General features: G+C 34.3%; 8 protein-coding genes across 32 annotated transcripts in view; 1 reads left to right on the plus strand and 7 right to left on the minus strand.

Moving 5' to 3' along the window:
• Positions 1-18,236, plus strand: part of LOC129236007 (modifier of mdg4) — a 55,028-nt gene that overhangs the window by 11,701 nt on the left and 25,091 nt on the right. Inside the window, exons 5-7 of one of the 25 annotated variants that reach the window (XM_054870143.1) lie at positions 9,174-9,440; positions 9,505-9,665; positions 9,849-9,961. The exons of 16 other annotated variants lie outside the window; for them this stretch is intronic. In XM_054870143.1, coding sequence (XP_054726118.1) covers positions 9,174-9,440; positions 9,505-9,665; positions 9,849-9,854 — 434 coding nt within the window. In that variant the 3' untranslated portion in view covers positions 9,855-9,961. Of the gene's footprint in view, positions 1-124; positions 318-389; positions 841-934; positions 1,295-1,407; positions 1,877-9,173; positions 9,451-9,504; positions 9,704-9,848; positions 10,421-10,520; positions 11,036-18,236 lie in introns of those variants that run through there. 8 more of the 25 variants (XR_008581616.1, XM_054870142.1, XM_054870149.1 and 5 more) reach the window with 8 other exon arrangements.
• On the minus strand, positions 223-4,636 carry LOC129236011 (uncharacterized). The gene is made up of 2 exons (XM_054870164.1): positions 4,242-4,636; positions 223-326 (listed from the first exon to the last, which is right to left on the minus strand). The coding sequence occupies exon 1, from the start codon at positions 4,561-4,563 to the stop codon at positions 4,243-4,245; it is 321 nt and encodes a 106-aa protein (XP_054726139.1). The 5' UTR covers positions 4,564-4,636; the 3' UTR covers positions 223-326; position 4,242.
• Positions 4,749-5,380, minus strand: LOC129236013 (uncharacterized; the record flags this gene model as incomplete). The annotated part of the gene is made up of 1 exon (XM_054870168.1): positions 4,749-5,380. A coding segment is annotated over one exon (507 nt), but the record flags the coding sequence as incomplete, so codon positions are not given.
• Positions 6,033-6,888, minus strand: LOC129253309 (uncharacterized). Its single transcript, XM_054891618.1, has 2 exons — positions 6,873-6,888; positions 6,033-6,567 (listed from the first exon to the last, which is right to left on the minus strand). Exons 1-2 carry the CDS (start codon positions 6,886-6,888, stop codon positions 6,104-6,106), a joined length of 480 nt encoding a protein of 159 aa, XP_054747593.1. The 3' UTR covers positions 6,033-6,103.
• On the minus strand, positions 7,139-7,346 carry LOC129236014 (uncharacterized). Its single transcript, XM_054870169.1, has one exon. The coding sequence runs from the start codon at positions 7,344-7,346 to the stop codon at positions 7,191-7,193; it is 156 nt and encodes a 51-aa protein (XP_054726144.1). The 3' UTR covers positions 7,139-7,190.
• LOC129236010 (uncharacterized) lies at positions 7,493-8,539 on the minus strand. The gene is made up of 2 exons (XM_054870163.1): positions 8,312-8,539; positions 7,493-7,854 (listed from the first exon to the last, which is right to left on the minus strand). The coding sequence occupies exons 1-2, from the start codon at positions 8,379-8,381 to the stop codon at positions 7,568-7,570; spliced, it is 357 nt and encodes a 118-aa protein (XP_054726138.1). The 5' UTR covers positions 8,382-8,539; the 3' UTR covers positions 7,493-7,567.
• LOC129236009 (uncharacterized) lies at positions 12,119-13,379 on the minus strand. The gene is made up of 2 exons (XM_054870162.1): positions 13,159-13,379; positions 12,119-13,095 (listed from the first exon to the last, which is right to left on the minus strand). The coding sequence occupies exons 1-2, from the start codon at positions 13,367-13,369 to the stop codon at positions 12,944-12,946; spliced, it is 363 nt and encodes a 120-aa protein (XP_054726137.1). The 5' UTR covers positions 13,370-13,379; the 3' UTR covers positions 12,119-12,943.
• LOC129236012 (modifier of mdg4) lies at positions 13,483-14,308 on the minus strand. Its single transcript, XM_054870167.1, has one exon. It carries the CDS (start codon positions 14,099-14,101, stop codon positions 13,643-13,645), a length of 459 nt encoding a protein of 152 aa, XP_054726142.1. The 5' UTR covers positions 14,102-14,308; the 3' UTR covers positions 13,483-13,642.

Consider the following 18,236-nt stretch of genomic DNA (forward strand, 5'->3'; position numbering starts at 1 on the left):
TTTCAATGGCCAGATATGTTTAAAATTAATTTGTAAAATAAAAATACAATTTACCTATGGTATTACATTACACTTAAATTTTTTTGAAATTTAATTATTTAAACAGCTAATTGGCTTATTACAGATACGACACCAAAACAAAGGGACGACCAACAATTGGATGAAGCATGCGCTTACGATGTGGCTCAGAATCGCGTCAATTATCGTTCAAGTTTAAAAGGTACATATCAACTGGTATTGGATGGGTTTCCTTATTCCAGGCATCGTATACGAGGCGGTACGATTTATTGGCGCTGTGTGCAGTTTCGTCCCTTAAAGTGCGTATTCTAAAATAATTAAAGAAAACTAACTAAATAAATGCATTCATAAATAAATATCTAAAATTTCAGATGTAGAGCAAGGGTGCGTACTAATCCCGCTGGTGACCGTGTTTCGATTGTAGACGAAGACCACAATCATGCTATAGTGAGGGAGCGACGTAAGAAAGGCACCCTCAAGTACGTTTACGAGCAACGAAAGCTGGAGCAACGTAATCGCTGCTTTAATTAACCGTAAACGTACTTTGAATCGGCTGTGATTATTTGTATTATATTAACTAAAAATAGGTGTTTCATGTGCTGTCTAACTTTACTTCTATGCGGAGTTAATTCACCACAGCAACATTGATGGTAGCAACTGTCCACTACTGCTGTTTTACGCCAGCAAATTACAAATAAATCTAGGTCTTAGTTATAACACTGTTTTTGGTACAAATAATTCATATTTTTTATTTATTAGCCAAACTTTAAATACAACTTTTTGAATAATCTAACCTTGTGTTATAGCTGCTAATGTACGCATTGAAAAATGTTCCCGGTTTCTACATTATAGTAAATGCACGTAAACACGTACATGTATTTAAGACTAAAAAATTAAATGTATATTTATTTTGTAGATCCATCCACGAGTGCTCGCACTGAAGCAGGTTGCGTTGCTGCTTTAAAGTACAATTATCGAGGCCAACTAGTTTATAATGGTCACACTTATTCTATGCATGCAAAAAACGGTAGCACTTGCGTGGTACATTGGCGTTGTTCCGGGTATGGCAAGTTTCGCTGTCGGTGCAGCATAAAGACGTCCGGTAAAGTGCTGGTATCAGCTCGTGGCACACACAATCATCCCGTGAAGACCCCTCAAAAGATTTGTAGTCCAATAGCATTCAAATAAATATGGATGAGTATACACATAAGTGAAGGGTGACTACCATTGTTTTGGTTACACAAATTCTACACTAAAGAATCTGCTGTTTTCAATAAATAAAGAATACATTTATACGAGTCATTGTGTTTTTTTTTTAATAATTGAATGCACGTGATCCCAGCGTTTCCACTTGTGCCTAATAAAAAATTTATATTTTTAATGTTTCAGATACGGAGCGAAAACCAGAAATTCTTGGTAGCGATATTGTTTGTCGAGTAACAACGTCTGGAGATGTCAGTCGCCAACAGGAACAGCAACAAACGAACCACAAAACGGCGCCTGCTAAAACAATAGAAAAAGCTCCGGTAGTATACACCGTGGACGGTATGCCTATTATAAAATCATCGTATTCTGAAATAAAAACAGGCGAAACTGTTTTGAGAACATCGTGGAATAATCACCATTTAACGAAAATAAGTAAGCCACGTATGCGTGGAAAATGCGTACATTGTTTGAAGAAAGCACCCGGCGTTCAGATGAGTCTCTCCAGAATCAATACTTATTGTCCGGAGTGCCCAGGTGGTGTATGGATGTGTTTGTATTGCTTCAATGAAGTCCATTAAGTGCACATTTACTTTTCATTTAAATTAAAATATTGTTTAATAATTTCAGACCCATATTTATAGAAACAGAAAAATTTAATAAATAAACAATATTTTTAGAGACATAATGCAAAGGAAAAATAACTTGTTTCCGAGTGTATTTCTGCCATGAAAAAGCTTCTCGTGAAAAAACGTCTGCCATTCGGAGAAGGTATTAAACTTCAGGCTCCTCCATTTGTGGAATAACATCAAGACGCACATCACAAATAGGAGGAGGAGCTCGGCCAAACACTTAACAGAAGTATACGCGCTAATTAATATTTTTTTAATATTCGTGTAGTCTTGGGTTTCAAGGCAGCCTACGTACCGGGGCGACAAGGGGTTTTCCCGACCGAAATCTGTCGCCCTAGTAAACTAACCATTGAACCAAACGCTGCACCCAAAGTATATTTCGGCTGCGTTTGCAAAACAAAGACACAATTACGTTCCGGATATTGTAGCAGTTAAACTCCTAGTTATCTAAAATCGACCCCGACATAGTCAATTTATGTCTCTGAAACCCTATATATCTTATAACACCCCTCTTCCATTGAACCAACCCCATCGGAACAGTACGTGTCTTGGGTTTACCGCTGGGTGAGATTAACGATAACGACCAGTGACTTCGCGTTCTCCCGATATGTAGTCGGTTCAACGCTACCGGAACGACCCGCAGCAATACACATGTGACAATTTAAAAGATTCCTTAAAGTAGTTGAGTAGTTCCATTAGCAAATAAATAATCACTACGCCAAGAGGAACGCAGCCATCTACCGAGGAGTATACTAGTATTCTAGCTAATGGTGAATCGCGAGTCTCAGTTCGCTAAAAGTATAAAATTAAAAGAACTGTAAAACTGCAAAATAAAAAATTTTCAACTACTTTTTAGCAATTGTTTCTACATGAAGTCGCTCGTGTAAGTAATGACGATCATTTTGAACCAAAAATTATTAAAATCGGTTCATTTTTTATACTAAGTTATGAGCATTTAAAAAAAAAATTTTCTTATATAATTAAAAAAAATCGATTTTGAGCCGAAAAACAAAATTGCCAATAAATCTTGAAAACATTTTTTTTCGGGCGAACAAAGAAATACGTGTCTCATTATTTTGACCAGAGAGCAACATATTTGAGTTACATCGAAATGAAAGAACATGACGCGAATAGCCCGGTTGAATTGAAATGGAAAGCATCTATTATTATTTGATAACTAAGAAATTTTAATTTTACTCAAAGCATTTTAAAGTCACGATTTGGGCCTTTATGCGCATCAGGAATTTTTTAACTTTTTATTGAAATAATTTTAGTTAAAAAATAATACCCACTTATACATCAAATTTATTAGACAGAGTTTAAAATAGTTGTTTTACAGTGGCAGTAATATTACACGGTGTATTAAAAAACCAACTGCGCCCTTTTCTTAAAATTGACACATTGCATGGCTCGCGAAAAGCAAATCGGAACAAATTAGCTAGCTTTGTTCCGTTATTTCAATGTTCTTAGGTTTCGAAAGAAGCTGCTGTATCACATTACCCGGTAATGGTGATGGGAAGCGTCGGTCTTTATAAGTCAGTGTTCAATAACTTGTTGTGTAAATTTTTATAAAATAAAAAATAAAAATTGAGATTTCTCAAAATCAGTACATGCATTGAGCAACGATTTCGCTCCATTAAATGACATCGCCAAATTATGACTACCGCGACAACAACCGACTAATAAGATGAGGAGGTCGTTTCCACGACAGTCGGTTCTACGTAACCGGAGCGACCGGGATTTATATTCGGCCAACGACTGTCATTTCAGCAGCATTCCCCGTATATGTATGGGAAATGTTTATGCTGCTACAACAATAACAAGCAACCGCCATGATTAACAAACCTTTATTTTAAATACGCAATTCGGAAGCTATTTAACTAACTTATATTAAATCTTAACAATACAACTCACAAATTTTGAACTAATTTTAATAAGAGAATATCAATCTCCTCTTGGAAATCATCTTCCGATACAAGGCTGTCAGGCGAGTAATCTCACAGCTTCTAAACTTAATACTAGCGACTTCAACTATACCCCTAAAAAAGTTCTCCGAAATCTAATTAACGGTTTAAAAATTTCATTAATTATCAAGTTTCTTAAAAAGTGTTGAACGTTGAATTTATACTGCCTTTGTTAGAATATAGTTTATATTTTCTCATAATAAATCAACAAAAAGAGTAAACACTTAAAATATTTCAAACAAATAGCTTTTCGGATTATAGTGCCACACACCGTATTTAAATTTAGCATAGTTTCTAGAAACAAAATATCATTGTGACAGATACCGTATCACGTACAAAACGCAATTGATGAGTTGCCCTATTTGTATGATCCGAGCCCTATTTTTAAATATATTATAATCGGTTTTCTACCTATACTATGTACCTTAATTTGAAGAGATGTTTGTTGGCATAATTTCGTGGTTGATGTTAAGCTTAGTCTCCACTAAGTCATCCACTTTTCGTGCATATCTCTTTTGAATAAATGAATGATTGTGCTTTTCATGGAGCACTTCAAGTTCAGCATTTTTTGTAGTGCGTACGCGTGCCTTACATTTAGTGGTAGATCTGGTTGAGCAAATCCACTTAACGCCCTTAGAATTCTCCATGAATTTGACGTACTGGTAGCCACCATAGACAAGCTTAACGGATTTTCTTTGCCCAGCCGTGAAGTAAAACTGCTGCCCATCAACTTTAGCTGTGGGCATGGCCTCTAAAATGACAAATATATAGGTATAGATCGCATTAGTTGTAGGCAAAAATTATATGTGTACATAATTTCCGTTAGCAGTTGTCGTGAGATTGCGTCTGTTCGACGCTTATTGATGCAAAAATTTTATTTGCTAGACAGTAATTGTAGATTTTTATTCAAGTAACTATTTTAGATCAGCTTAAATAAATGCGGCAACACGAAAATTATATAAAAGCAATATATAATATGTTTATAAACAATAAAATTTTAATAATATGTATATAATATGTTGGTGCAGCCGCTTGTTTACGTACATACTTCAAAAATTATTTCTTCAAATCTTTCTTCACAATGATACTAGGTTCAACTATTTCAGTGACGTCGGCCACAATTTCCTCATATTTTAAATGCATTCCTAAATCGGAAACATCAATGGGATCCGGTGCAGTATTGACTACTGCATCTGCGCTTGCATTTTCGACTACTGCCATAGATATTTTCTTATCTTTTTTAATCGCAGAAGCAGTGTCACCAGTCGGTACTCTTCGCGTACGTTTCTTCCGTCGTACGATCTCTTCGTGCGTATGATAGCGATTAAGCGGCATAACGATATCATTGATGGTATAGACACGTGAGCGACACTTTTGGTTCCACCATTGGTTACAACGCCAAAATTTCTTCTCCTCTCCAGTGGCCAGTTTCAAGATCTTCTCAAAGATGAATGGCTGGCCTCCATAGATGAGCTGCACTCGCCCGCGTGATGTGGCCGAATAAATAGCAATACTGCCTTCTGGTAGTAAGGTGGATAAAAAAAAGTAAAAAATAAAATGAAATTAGTAAGAATTTGTGCACAAATTAAATAATAAAATATTATAACATCACAGGGCACGACAAAAAATAATACAACCTAAACGTGCATACAGTTTTTTGCATAAATATAAGTTTTATTTAAATCTATTTTCAATTTCTATTTAGGATTAAACTGATTTCTCAAGTTTCTTCAGCATGCGTGGAGAGGGTTCATGATTGTGTTCGGGCTTAGTAAGGCACACCCTGAACAATCCATTTGGTTGCTTCATTGTGGTAATACGTGCTTTACATGGCGCCATACCAATACGCCGACTTCGACAATTCCAATATGTTGTATTACCGCAAACATTGTTTTTGGCGTAAGTATAATTATTGAAGCACAACAAAGATTTGCCTCGTTGACCCGGAATAAAGCTGAGATTCATGTTGTTTTGTGTCAGGCCTAATGACGATGTCGTGGGTTTTACATCTACATCTTCGTCACCTATGTTCGTCTTCGACTCACAAGGACTGGAAACCGTGGTTAAAGGTGGCGTGTGACCTGAAAATATTTTTTAATTAGTAAACTGTGTTTTCGCCAAATAATTTGATATTTTATATACTTAAGTTCACTCAGATGTTTCTAATTAACGTATCTATAAGAATTAATTCATGATCTATGTACATCTAAAGTGATTGGCTTTGAAAATATGTCTTATTCTTTTATTTTGTACTATTAATCTATGCTATCTGCTGCATATTGCATTCTATGACAACTGGCGCGGTAACATTTTAGGAAACTGCGTCTGAAGAAGTGATACAGTTGGCATAGGCTGTGGATAAAGTGGTCGTAGCTGTAACTGCTGTAGTTGATTGAGATATTGGAATGTTCGGATAGGCCGAGATTGTTCCATCGGTTGTGTAGCTTTCAAATCTTTTAACCCATGTTGCTGCTGCATTAAATTTTGTTTTTGCATTGATTCCACCTCTGCAGGTGTGTACATTGGCTTGTGTGTGTGTTTATCTGACGTTATGTGGATCACATCCCCGGACAAGGTTTGCCTCGTTACAAGCCTTGCGCGACATTTCGCTTTATGATACATGGAACACTTCCAGTCTCGCGACAGTCGGCCGTCTCGTACCTTTTCGTTCGGTGTGTAAGTGTTATATTTGTATAGCACAAGATGAGTTCCACGGCGCGATCGCACATATTGCACTGGTACTGGATTAACTACAAATATAAAAAAAAAATATGTTACGAATTATAAAACCGATGTTAAACAAGAACTACTATGTATGCTAAGTATGCGGTGTGTGAAAATTAGTCCTTTCTATGGTTGTAACGAATTTATTGTTAATGTACAGGCAATATTATATTAGAAAAGGCAAATAACATATTGTGATATATGTGTATACATTTACTTAGAATTATGGCTGTTTGACTTTGAATTTCTTAGCAGGCATATATTGCTGCTCTGCTGTATGGTTATGTTTATCCAGCCGCAACCTCAAGTTCATTGTGTCTTTGAAAAGAACTGCACGAGCACGACATTTCTGACGAAAATTCGCGCATTTTAAGTAGTATTTGCTTTCAGATTGCGATCCGATTACAAAACGAAAATTTTTAATTATTGTATATTTATCAATGGAAAGGGGGCGTTCCTTTTCTGTAAAAATAAACAATATAAATAAGTTATGCATTAACTATGAATGTACAGTAATGCAATTAATTCAAGAAACATTAAGCTTAAATTCTCAATGCATCTATTTTAATAATGGAATTAATAGTTTAAAAACACGTGTTTACTGGAAAGGAACAATATATTTAGATAATTAGAAGTCAAAACACTTTCTTCAACGAGTTGGCGAATGATTATGAGATCTACGACTTAATTTAATGCTATTCTGTCCAGCGGTCACACAACGCGCCGGACAGCGCAGTATATGGCAACTATTTTTACTGCATACCCAGTTTACAGTAGAATTATATCTTCGTTCTGCAGTGTACATGTAGCCGTGGTAAAGAAGATTGTGTCCGCCGCGTCTGTTGCGTTTAAAATCAAATGTTGCTTCGATCCAAACTGTTTTTGTACCTGTAAATTGAACTCTATTAGTGAGTCATATAAGCTGTAAAAAAGAAAGAGCTTCGTCAACACACATTATTATCACAATTACGGCTTATTCCTAATCTATTGCTTTTATTTAAAACCATGCACATATAAAACATTTATTTATAAGTGGTTATGATCGCCACGCAATGATGCAATTTGATCGCATTTTGTGATAACGCGAGCTGTGCATTTTGTGTACTTGCAACGTAGTTTTACACATTCCCAGTAGCAAACATCTTTTATGCGTCGATTTAATGTATACGGTTTGCCGTTGATTGTTAGCAAGTTGTTTCCCCGCACACTTCGAGTGAAACAAACGTTGAGGTCTTCATATTTTGGTTTACGCTGATACAGTCTGCCCATTTCCACACATAATAAACCAGTTGAAGCACCAACTGATCCATATTCTGAAAAATGAACAGTACTTTTTAAATAAAGTAGAAACTTACTTTAAGTAAACTAGCATAATAAATACAAATACTAAAAACATGTACATATATTCATATATATACTTTATTTGGGTTTTAATAAAATCACTTTATTTCTACACAGACAGACCCTTTGCGGTTTAGGCCGTCTTAAAGACGTATTAGATTAGAAAATATATACATAAATATTTTTATGCTAACAAATATAGAACTCCTGTGGGAAGTAAATGTTTAAGGGTTACTATTATTAACAAAATTATTGTTCATTGCCCGTATATAAAGATGTATTAGCGACCAAGCTCTCGCCCAACTAACACATTTTGCATTGGTATTATCCTGTTATATTAGGTACCATATTATCCATATTAACATTATCAAATACAAAATTAGAACTTTTTTATATTTTTATTCATTAAAGAAATATTTGATTTCACACCTTGTCTTTTTAAAGCACGCAAATTTTCATGAACTACAACAATAAATTGAAGCATCAGCATCGCCGACATTTGGAGTTGCCGAGGCTTGGGCAGCTTGCAAACAGAGTTGCTTGAACTGTATGGCCGGTGCAGAAAAATTTAAACAATTACATATCTAGTAATAATTTGGAAACCATTCATTTTGCATATATTGTCGCATAATAATTTTGTAGCTAGGATAAATATTTTCTCGTTGAAAAGTTTACAAACTTAACAGAAATTAACGAAATTTAAGTGCTGGTTTTCAATTTAACTGAAGCAAAACTTTGAGTAATTATTAAAAAAAGTTTCTGACAGTAGCTCTATAAATTATCATCTCTACATGCATAAAAATATATATATATCGATCATCGATTAGATATCGAAATCCTCATTTCATGTGACAACAACATTTCTAGTTGAACTTTAATGTAAAATTTGTAGTTTTTATTCTGATGAAATATGTTTGATTGTGTTTTTAGGCTTATATTTTTGGAAAGATTTTAGGTCTTGTGGATCAAAATGTGAATTGATGCAATTTTATAAAAATATGTGAAATGGAACTACCTATAATTTTGTAGTGCTTGACAAAGGCGGAAACCAACAACAAATATTTAATGAAACCAATGCGTGTGCTGAATAATATGTAGTTTTGTAAATAAATTCTTATTTTGATTTTTTTATGAAAATTTTATACTGTAATTAACTGAATATAAACAAAAAAGTTTAAACAAAATAAATGGTGTATCTTTTTGTGTCATAGCTTTTACTCGCATGTGTTTATTCATACTTCACTCAGAATATTTCACCAGAAGTACTTCATTACTCCTCTTTATTTTCCAGATAAAACACAGACACGGACTAGTAATGACAGCCAAAATACCAAAGCTTCAAATAAACCGACTGATGCTAAAATACCACTTCATGCTGGTAGTAGGGTTTATGTTTCGAAATATGACCTGGCGAAAATCTTTATACCAAACGCCTGCATTTATACCTCCCGTTTAAGTGAATTGGTATTCGGTATAGATGTGTTGGAGAATATAGCGCGTTCGAATGCTAAACAGCGGCTTTTGATGCTTGATGAGAATTTACTGAAATCTGTCATAAGTAATTGCAAGTAATTTATTTTGCCATGAGATAATCTAAATACATATATTATTTCTTTGAATAGCTCATGTTGTACAGGTATTTTCAATGAAAGGTGAATGCATCGACGAGAATACAGTGCTTTCCTTTATACAACACAAAATCAGAAACATGTCGAATGTACCATCAGCAACTTCAAGTCGCCCACATACTAAAACAAATACATCCTTTGAACGCAGTTCTCAGGTTAATCGTCTATAATATAATTTTTTTTCTTAATATGTTTATATTGCTGTTTCAAAATAGTAAATAAAAATAATGCAATACAAAATGTTTAATAGCTTCTATCTTATATCATTAATTATATTTATATGTTATTTTGATATTCAACACAAATTTTACAGTTGGACTTTTTTAATTTTTTTTCAGATTTGAAATTTATTTATGAGGATAAAAATACAACTACCTATTTGCAATATTCTACCACCCAACGTGGACGCGTTATGCTAATCTATAATGGTTATCGCTATGTAGAGAATCGCCAAAGTCACAAAAATATATTTTGGCGTTGCTCACGATACGTTAAGTATGGTTGTAGGGCCACCGTTGTAACCTCGAAACTCCACGACGATGTATCTGCTATTCGCGTTACTGGTTCGCCCCATACACATGATCCAGAAATGAAAACAGACAATCTCGTCGAAATATCGCCCGACTTCATTGACGAGTCAAAGGGAAGCTTATTGCGAATGGTGTCATTGTTGAGCGATCTTAAATAGTGAATTTATTGATACTGAGCTACTACTTCTAATTTATTTTTGTAATGTTAAGGTGCATTAGCAAATTAGAATAAAGCACAATAAGTAAGTTTTAGGTTTCTTTGCTTCTAGTAAAATGGTAGATCCTCTCTAAAAGAATATAATAAAATTTCTCTTATATATGAAGTTTCTATTATATATGTGCACAGCTAATCTAAAATACAATAAACTTTTAAAGGGCAAGGCATTTTTGATTTACACACATATTTTTATTATATGAACACGTTTTTAAATTGCAATTACCTTAACTAATATCATAATATTTAACTTATTTCAATTTTAGTAAAACCATTGACCCTTCCAAAGATACTTGATGGAAAGTTTTATAAAAATGTCCAACCGAATAGAAAAACTATTGGTGGAATACAAGCGACGTGCACCACTTGTTTTGCAACAATATCTGGCACTACGAAGTCTACAGGAAATTTTTTGAGTCATATTAAGAGACGTCACAAGGATATACTGCCAACTTGGAAGCTGTATTGTCAAACGAAAGTGCAAAATTTGACCGCTGTTTTATCGACTGCTTTTAATGAAGGATGTGAGAATATCAAAACAGAATCAGACATGAAAGAACTACAAAAGGATCCTTTAAGTGAACCAATATATTCTAGCCCTGGAATATTGCCACAACCTCAAATACAAGGGCCACATGGTGGTCCTCCTATGTCATTTTTATGGCGCAAATCATTGCCAGGAGATCCCACAAGCTCTATTACAGCTACTGCAGCTCTACAATACAGCAGAAAATTAAAAGGAAACGTGCTAGCGAATGGTTGCTTCGTTAGCAAATATTGAAATATTTAGTAAGAAAAAATACTTTCATTTGCCAAAAGTCTGAGAACACTTTTAAAATCGGGGACCACAAATTAAGATCTCATGGCGAATTCACCATGGTCATTTCTGCGTAGGCCAAACCGCACCAGGAAAAACCAGACACAACAACCCAGCAACTTTTTTCAGCAACGGAGGGCCATTAACTGTTAGACTGAACCGAATCTTACCATTGCTCAGTAATTTGTAAGAAATCTCTATGGCGCTAAACTCGAAAATCTTGGCCTCTAAGTCGTCGGCCAGGGTATTTAGAGCATGGGCGGAGAAAGTGAGGTTAGAACTGAACGATAGTTAATCATACAAAAGTATTTAGGTATCATTTTCGATAACCTCCTTCTCGGATCACACTATAGTGAAAACAAATATACTCCATATCTAGTTGATGAATGCGTGTCTGGGTGCCCCACGTCATCAGAGCGCGACCAATATAGAGCAAGTTCAGACCCTAAGACTGCCGATACCTTTCCAGAGTGCACAAACGCCTCATAATGTGCATATTTTCGCAAGCTCTACCTATCAGATACCAGAAGTGTGCCCAAATGAACAGCACAGCTTCTTGGACTTTCAACTGAAGGAATCAGACAGGAATAATTACTTAATCGTCAGTTTAGTGACTTAGTACCGTTAAGATTATAATTTTTAAGATTTCTATTGTTTATCCATGCATGCATATATAACTGTACCACGTATTTTATTTTTTAATTTTCACAATTTAAAAAATTTTTGGAGTTATATTTATTTTATTAAAATGAGTGTCAGTTGTGTCCAGAAAATGGCAAGGTTTTGATTGATCTGAAGCAAATAAAAAGGCTTTATATGGTTTTTATTTTTAATAAAAAAGATCACGTATACATATGTACATACATGCATGCATATGTACATATATATATGAAAATATATGTAGCTCCAAAAATATTTTTGTTTTGAAAATTCAAAAATTACAAAATAATTTAGTTGCAATTTTGGAAATAAATATTATGGCCCCTGTTGAAGACTTAGAATGTAATACATTTCGGTAATTTATATATAAGGAGCATTCGAAATTAGTTTAGGATATCCAATGCACTAATTTATTATCATATTTTGGCTCTTAATATACACATTTAAGTATATGCATATGTACATATATAATATTAATGGTATAATAAACGGAAAATTGTCTTATTTTCGCAATGCATTACGATTTCGCTTCGCTGGAAGGAGTTATTCAACATACGCAATTACATCAACATGACAAATTAGCCATCATTTTGTATACTAAACTACTTATTCTTGGACGGCGTAGCCATGGTGGATGTTCGCGATTATATACAACCGTTATTTTGATCTTAGCCATACATTTGTTAGGACATGGTATTTTTAGCATTTTGTAATATGTCCGAAATAATCTAAACTTTGCCTATAAACTGAGGTGTAATTATAGAATTGTACCATGTTCGTAAATGTAAGGTCTTTTACAATGTTTCCATGGTAGTCGGGACCCCAAGGTCAATGACGGCGACAACAATATGCATGTGTATGGTGAACGATTTACACCGTAGCAACAAATCAAATCGCGTAAGCGGTTATCGCGCCAATTAAGAAGAGAAGAAGTAGTGTTCGAATTCCGACATGATAAAAAATCCAACGTTTGTCCTCCTCCCGCCCAACCGAAATTCACGATGTATGGAGTGGTAGCCGAAAAAGGCGAGATCTTAAAAATTTAGAAGTAATACATATATCTGTCAAAGATTTATTAAAAAGCGTCATGTTAACGGTGAAAATCGGCGGTTTTGATATATCGAAGGCGCTGGAATGAGCATGCAAATGTTTATTATGTTTCCGTACATAAAATATTTCCTGGAAATAAAAAAATCCTGCCCTTAAGTAGATTTAAACTAATTCACTTTTAAAGGGAATTCTTTGATTAATACACTCTAACTTTCCTACATTTTGACCTATTGAACTGAATTTCTTATAAATTAACAAACCAGCACGCCTTGCCACGGCAATACGTTGACCATCACCCATATGATTATGAACATCTTCAGAAGAAATTACAGATATTTAATAATGGCATCCATGATTTAATAATACTGGGTCCTTACCATTTGTTACATAAAGATCATCACCAATAGTCTTTAAACGACTTCGGCACTTTTTAGAACGGTTGTGAATACATTCCCAATATACTTTGTCGCTATTCCTTCCGAAGCGCTTTAAATTGGAGCGATATATAAAATCATTTATCGCCAACAGGGTACCACCCTTACGACTGATAATGAACAATTGGGGTCCGCAGTTCCGGACGTGCTGCATTACTGCAAATAAATTTTGGAAAGTTATACATTAGTAAAGCTCCTCCTCGTATTATTGTTTAAATACCAAATATTGTCGTGAAGGTTTATATTGTTAAAAATTGTCCTGGAAAATACTTTTTATATATATTTTTATTGAGTTTAGTTTAGAACCTTATATATGGTTCTATAAAATCGCTCAAGGCACTTTTGTAAATTAACGTTTGCTCACATAACGTTATGAGAAAAAAAATATTTTGCTTTTTAAACTTGATTAAATTCAAATTTTAATACTTCATTTTCTTTTCCCTAAGAGCGCCTTCTGTAAACGTCGTTTTATTTTCTCACGAAAATCGTTTGTGTCCGACGAATCTGTTGCATCAATTGTTATAACCTCGTTTGATCCTGTCAAAAATTCCTCTGGGCGATCCAAATCCAATGTTTGCATTTCGTTCGCCTCGCCAGAATCGGTTACTTGTATTTCATACTCCTCACAGGCATCGTTCCGGTCTTGCTCTTCAAACTCTTCATCATCTAATTGGCCGTCAGGTTCAAAGGTCATAGAGGTTACACTTCTATCCGTAGCTTGCATGAAATGAACGTGTTCCCCATCCAATGGAAAAACACGCTTCTGATCTGTAACCACACGAACTTTGCATTCTTGCATGTTTTCTTTAAAACAACATTGGAAAATGGAGTATCGGCCCCTACGGAATGTGAATCGGAAATGGTGCCCTTCGTATATGAGTTTCATTCCACCTTTGGTGGTTGATGCATATAATGCGGGTTCACCATTTCCACGTTGTACAGCTGCCAATACTTTGTCCACCAGTCTTTGATCATCTTTTGGTTGTTTAGAACGTCGCCCGCGCTTCCGTTTAACCGCTTGGGATTCATCCCCAGGAGATGTAGTTGAGGATTGTAACACGCCCGCAGGTTGGACATTGGCTGCAAAGTACAAAACAATTTATTTTTTAAACCAATTATTAAGACTGTTTCCACCCATTATAAAGCTAATCATAAAATAAAACAACAAAAATCACAATTGTGAGGAGTAAATATAAATTTATTTATTTTTGCGAAGGATGGGGAAATTTGTGTTTGTGTCACGCGTCATTTGTTATCGAAAACGTAGGGTTGCAACTCTTAGACTTATATCGAAAAAACGTATCATTAATAGGTTTGTTTTTTTAATTTTTGGCGAGATGAGCGTAATACTATGTTCTCATGGCTCGTAATTCGCTCTCTTATTCGTAATTCACTTTTCAGTCGGCACTTCCTTTCCATTAGTTTGTTTATCTTAAATGTCAGAAATCATAATATCACCAAGCTGAATTTTCACAAACATGTAATTACTCCTCTGTTTGTTTTTATTGTATTGGAAAAGTACCCGACGTCAGACTTATCAAAATCGCGAAAAATTAAGTACCTATTTTGGGAAATCGCCACCTTCAGTATTAAATTCGCCTTGCTGATAAAGGAGCTTGTCTTCGAAATTAAAAAATTCCGGTCATAATTTCTATAAAGCAAAAGTGCTCATTTTACAGAAATACAAGTAAAAACACTCATCCCCTTGCAATTTTTAGAATACAATAACAAATATTTTTAATATATTTCTTAGCTTGAATAATCCTTTCTTTTTATGAAATATCTAAATTTGTACATTTTTTAGACTTTATGATACGATTTTCTATGAAATTTAATGATTTTTTATGTAACCGTCTTACATAAAGGAGCGTTTTGGGATCAAGTGATCTCAGCTATGGACATTTTTTGACGCCCAAATGAAAGTGTTATTCTTAAGCTAAATACACACCAGGCAACCGTTGCAGCAACTCGGCCATGTTGAAGCAACCGTTGCCTCGTGTGTAGCTGTGTTGCCAAATGATTTTCGTGTTGCTGCAACCGTTGCCTGAAATATCAAATAAATTTGATTTTTGGGATAGGTTGCTGCAACCGTTGCCTCGTGTGTATCATTGTTTACTGCTTTTACTCGTTCAGTTCGTTGAACACAAGCAAAGAAGAAGGTTCGTGCGGAGTAAAATAAAGTGAAAAAGGAAAAAATGGCAATTGTAAATAATGAAAATTATGTTAATTTTATTAACGAATATAAAAATTTGAGAGAGCTGTGGGATATAAGTAGTGAAAAATATAAAAATAAAAATTTTAGAAAAAAAGCATACGAACAATTAAAAACTGAATACAATAAAATTGATAAAAATTTCAAGTCCGCAAAAGCGTTTCCTGTTAAAAGATACCGCAAAGTTATTGCCAGTCTAATTTCTGCTGATATTGCCTCTCTCATTATGGTATCTTGTTTCGTTATTTTGGCCATTACGAAGTCCAACAATTTTCTAAACAGGGCTTCGTCCATCCTCATGTAATTTTTATAGTCCGCTGGCTCATTTTCCTTCAGTTCTTTCAGCAGCCTCTCGTTCGAAAATTCGATTTTTTTAAAAGCCAATTTTTGGACCAGATTTTTTTTCTCTTCTTTTGTTGCATCTCTTCTTCCTCATTTTCGTACAAAAGTTCGTCAATTATAATAAGAGAAGTAATTTTACGCATTTCGTCGATCATTTAAAAAATTTAATTTTACGTGTCTTCCGCTTGTACCTTTCCTGCACCACAGTTGTACACAATACTGAGATTGAAGCAACGGTCGCAACGTGTTTCTTAAACAAAGGCAACACGTTGCTGCAACCGTTGCTTCAACGGTTGCCTGGTGTGTATTTAGCTTTATAGATCTGTACAACGGTTATACAGAGTTTATTACAGGGTTGCATCGTGTAAAACTGGAATGCAGTTTTTATTTACTGTTTTTTTTTTTATACTATACTATACTAAAGACGGTTAAATACTGGTCACAAAATGTTATATATTGGACAAAATCCTCAAAATTTTTTATTATAATGCGATCTTCAATAATTAATCAGAAATCTAAACATAAGGCAAAAATACGCAAGGTAATTCGAGAAAAATATCGCTTTGTTTTTATATAAATATGGAAACAAACCTAATTAAGACCCAAATAATTAAGTTAATAGAATAGTATCGCTTCCATGAGAAGCAATTATGGCAGGAAACCTCACCTCTGAAAATTGTTTTTAAAGGAACGTGCACTTGCCACACGCAATTTGCACTTGTCACTTACGACTTGCAGATCTTTTTCGCGTTTTTCACATTATGTATTCTGCGCAAGATTAATTGCATGTAAGTTTTCCGCGTTATATATATCATATATTTTCATAAGCATGGTTTGCATGGCCATCCTAATTTTAGTAACATTTGTTGCATACCTGGAATTCGAAACGCCATTTTGAAACCTATTTCGTTTCGCAATTTATCGGTTCACATTTTTCGCCGCATTATTCGCAGCGCATAAAAATTCTAAATTGTGTTTTTAATTAAAGTGTGTATTCGCGAAAATAATAGTAAACGATACATTTGTGTTTTGTGTATAATAACAAAGCATTTGTTTTAAAATGGAAACCAGTGTAAAATGATTTTTCTTATGTAGAGTTCGGTGTATTTCTTGTTACAAATAGACCAAAGTGATCACAGGCCAATTGGGCAGCAAATAAAAATGGAAAAAATAGTGCAAGTGTGTGTTCTATATGAATGGAATAATGAACCAAACAAAATATTTACTTTTGAAGATGGCTAATTACTTTTTATTAAAATAAAGTAAGTAATATTTAAAGTATATATTGAATATTATTACATACTGTATTTATATACATAAGTACGCATATACAGAGCCTCACGTTTAATTTATGGAGCGCGTACTACCAATTCTAAAACGTCATAATTACAGAACTAAAAGGATTATCAAAGAGATTATCATACCATTGAAAAGAAAAACAATTCAAGTTTAACAAAATATCTTCATTTATTGTAAAAGTTTTGTAAATATATATTTAAATAACTGCAAACTAAAAAAATACTGTATAATATCAGGTCACCACTTATATATATTATGCAGGCATTTGTCATTTGGTTGCCGTAGCCATTGGTGCGTGACTACCATTCCGAAGTGATTAGGTCCGAATCTCTGTGAATGAAACAGCGGTCGCCCCTCGGCAGGCAATGGTTAGTCTCTGAATGTATTCTTGCCATGAAAAAGTTCCTCATAAAAAACCATTTTCCGTGCGGAGTCGGCATAAAACTGTAGGTGTCTCCATTTGTAGAAAAACATCAAGATGCACGCTTCAAATAGGAGAAGGAGCTAAGCCAAATATAACTGCTGTAGTCACCAAGTATTTAAAATACTTGAATTTTATTTAAATACTTGGTGTTATAATCTCTCTTGTCTGCAGTAGAGTTAAGCAATTTGGCATTGATATACCATAATGTTTTTGAGTAAGATTAGCAGAAATAATAATTTTTTTGTTTGCAACTCTGCCTGTAGACCATTTTTCCAAGGATCGCTAGTAAAGGAAATTTGAAGCCCACGATGAAACATGACGGTGGCAGCGTTATGGGGATAATAATATCCGAAAGCTCAAGACTTATTCCAAAAGTCGTCTAAGGAAAGAGCTGAAAAAAATTGTTCGCATGAAAGCCGTATTGCTTCAATTGTAGATAAGAATTATTAAATCAAATATTAAAAAAAAAACTTCTAATCGTGTTTTACTTTAATATTTTGAAAATTATAAGTATCTGCATATAATAGGGGAGACCTGAAAGAAAACAAAATTTCCATTTTTAGCTATTTAAAAATACCACTTTGTTAAAAAAATTCTCGGAATATATTCAGAAAATTGAAAATACGAGTTTATTTTTCAAATGTGATATTATCCCTTTCAAAATACTTGCGGTCAACTGCAACGCATTTGCTGCTTTTGATCCAACTGTCGAAACATTTCTGGAGATCTATTTTCGGTATAACC

The sequence above is a fragment of the Anastrepha obliqua genome, chromosome 1 (genome assembly GCF_027943255.1).
Source record: "Anastrepha obliqua isolate idAnaObli1 chromosome 1, idAnaObli1_1.0, whole genome shotgun sequence".
NCBI lineage: Eukaryota > Metazoa > Arthropoda > Insecta > Diptera > Tephritidae > Anastrepha > Anastrepha obliqua.

Coding starts and splice junctions, on each gene's coding strand:
- LOC129236009 (XM_054870162.1), bottom strand. CDS start 13,369: ATGCAGCACGTCCGGAACTGCGGACCCCAATTGTTCATTATCAGTCGT. Junction 13,096..13,158: donor TGATCTTTATGTAACAAATG/GTAAGGACCCAG, acceptor TTTCTTCTGAAG/ATGTTCATAATCATATGGGT.
- LOC129236010 (XM_054870163.1), bottom strand. CDS start 8,381: ATGTCGGCGATGCTGATGCTTCAATTTATTGTTGTAGTTCATGAAAAT. Junction 7,855..8,311: donor GCGTGCTTTAAAAAGACAAG/GTGTGAAATCAA, acceptor TTCATTTTTCAG/AATATGGATCAGTTGGTGCT.
- LOC129236014 (XM_054870169.1), bottom strand. CDS start 7,346: ATGTACACTGCAGAACGAAGATATAATTCTACTGTAAACTGGGTATGC.
- LOC129236012 (XM_054870167.1), bottom strand. CDS start 14,101: ATGAAACTCATATACGAAGGGCACCATTTCCGATTCACATTCCGTAGG.
- LOC129236011 (XM_054870164.1), bottom strand. CDS start 4,563: ATGCCCACAGCTAAAGTTGATGGGCAGCAGTTTTACTTCACGGCTGGG.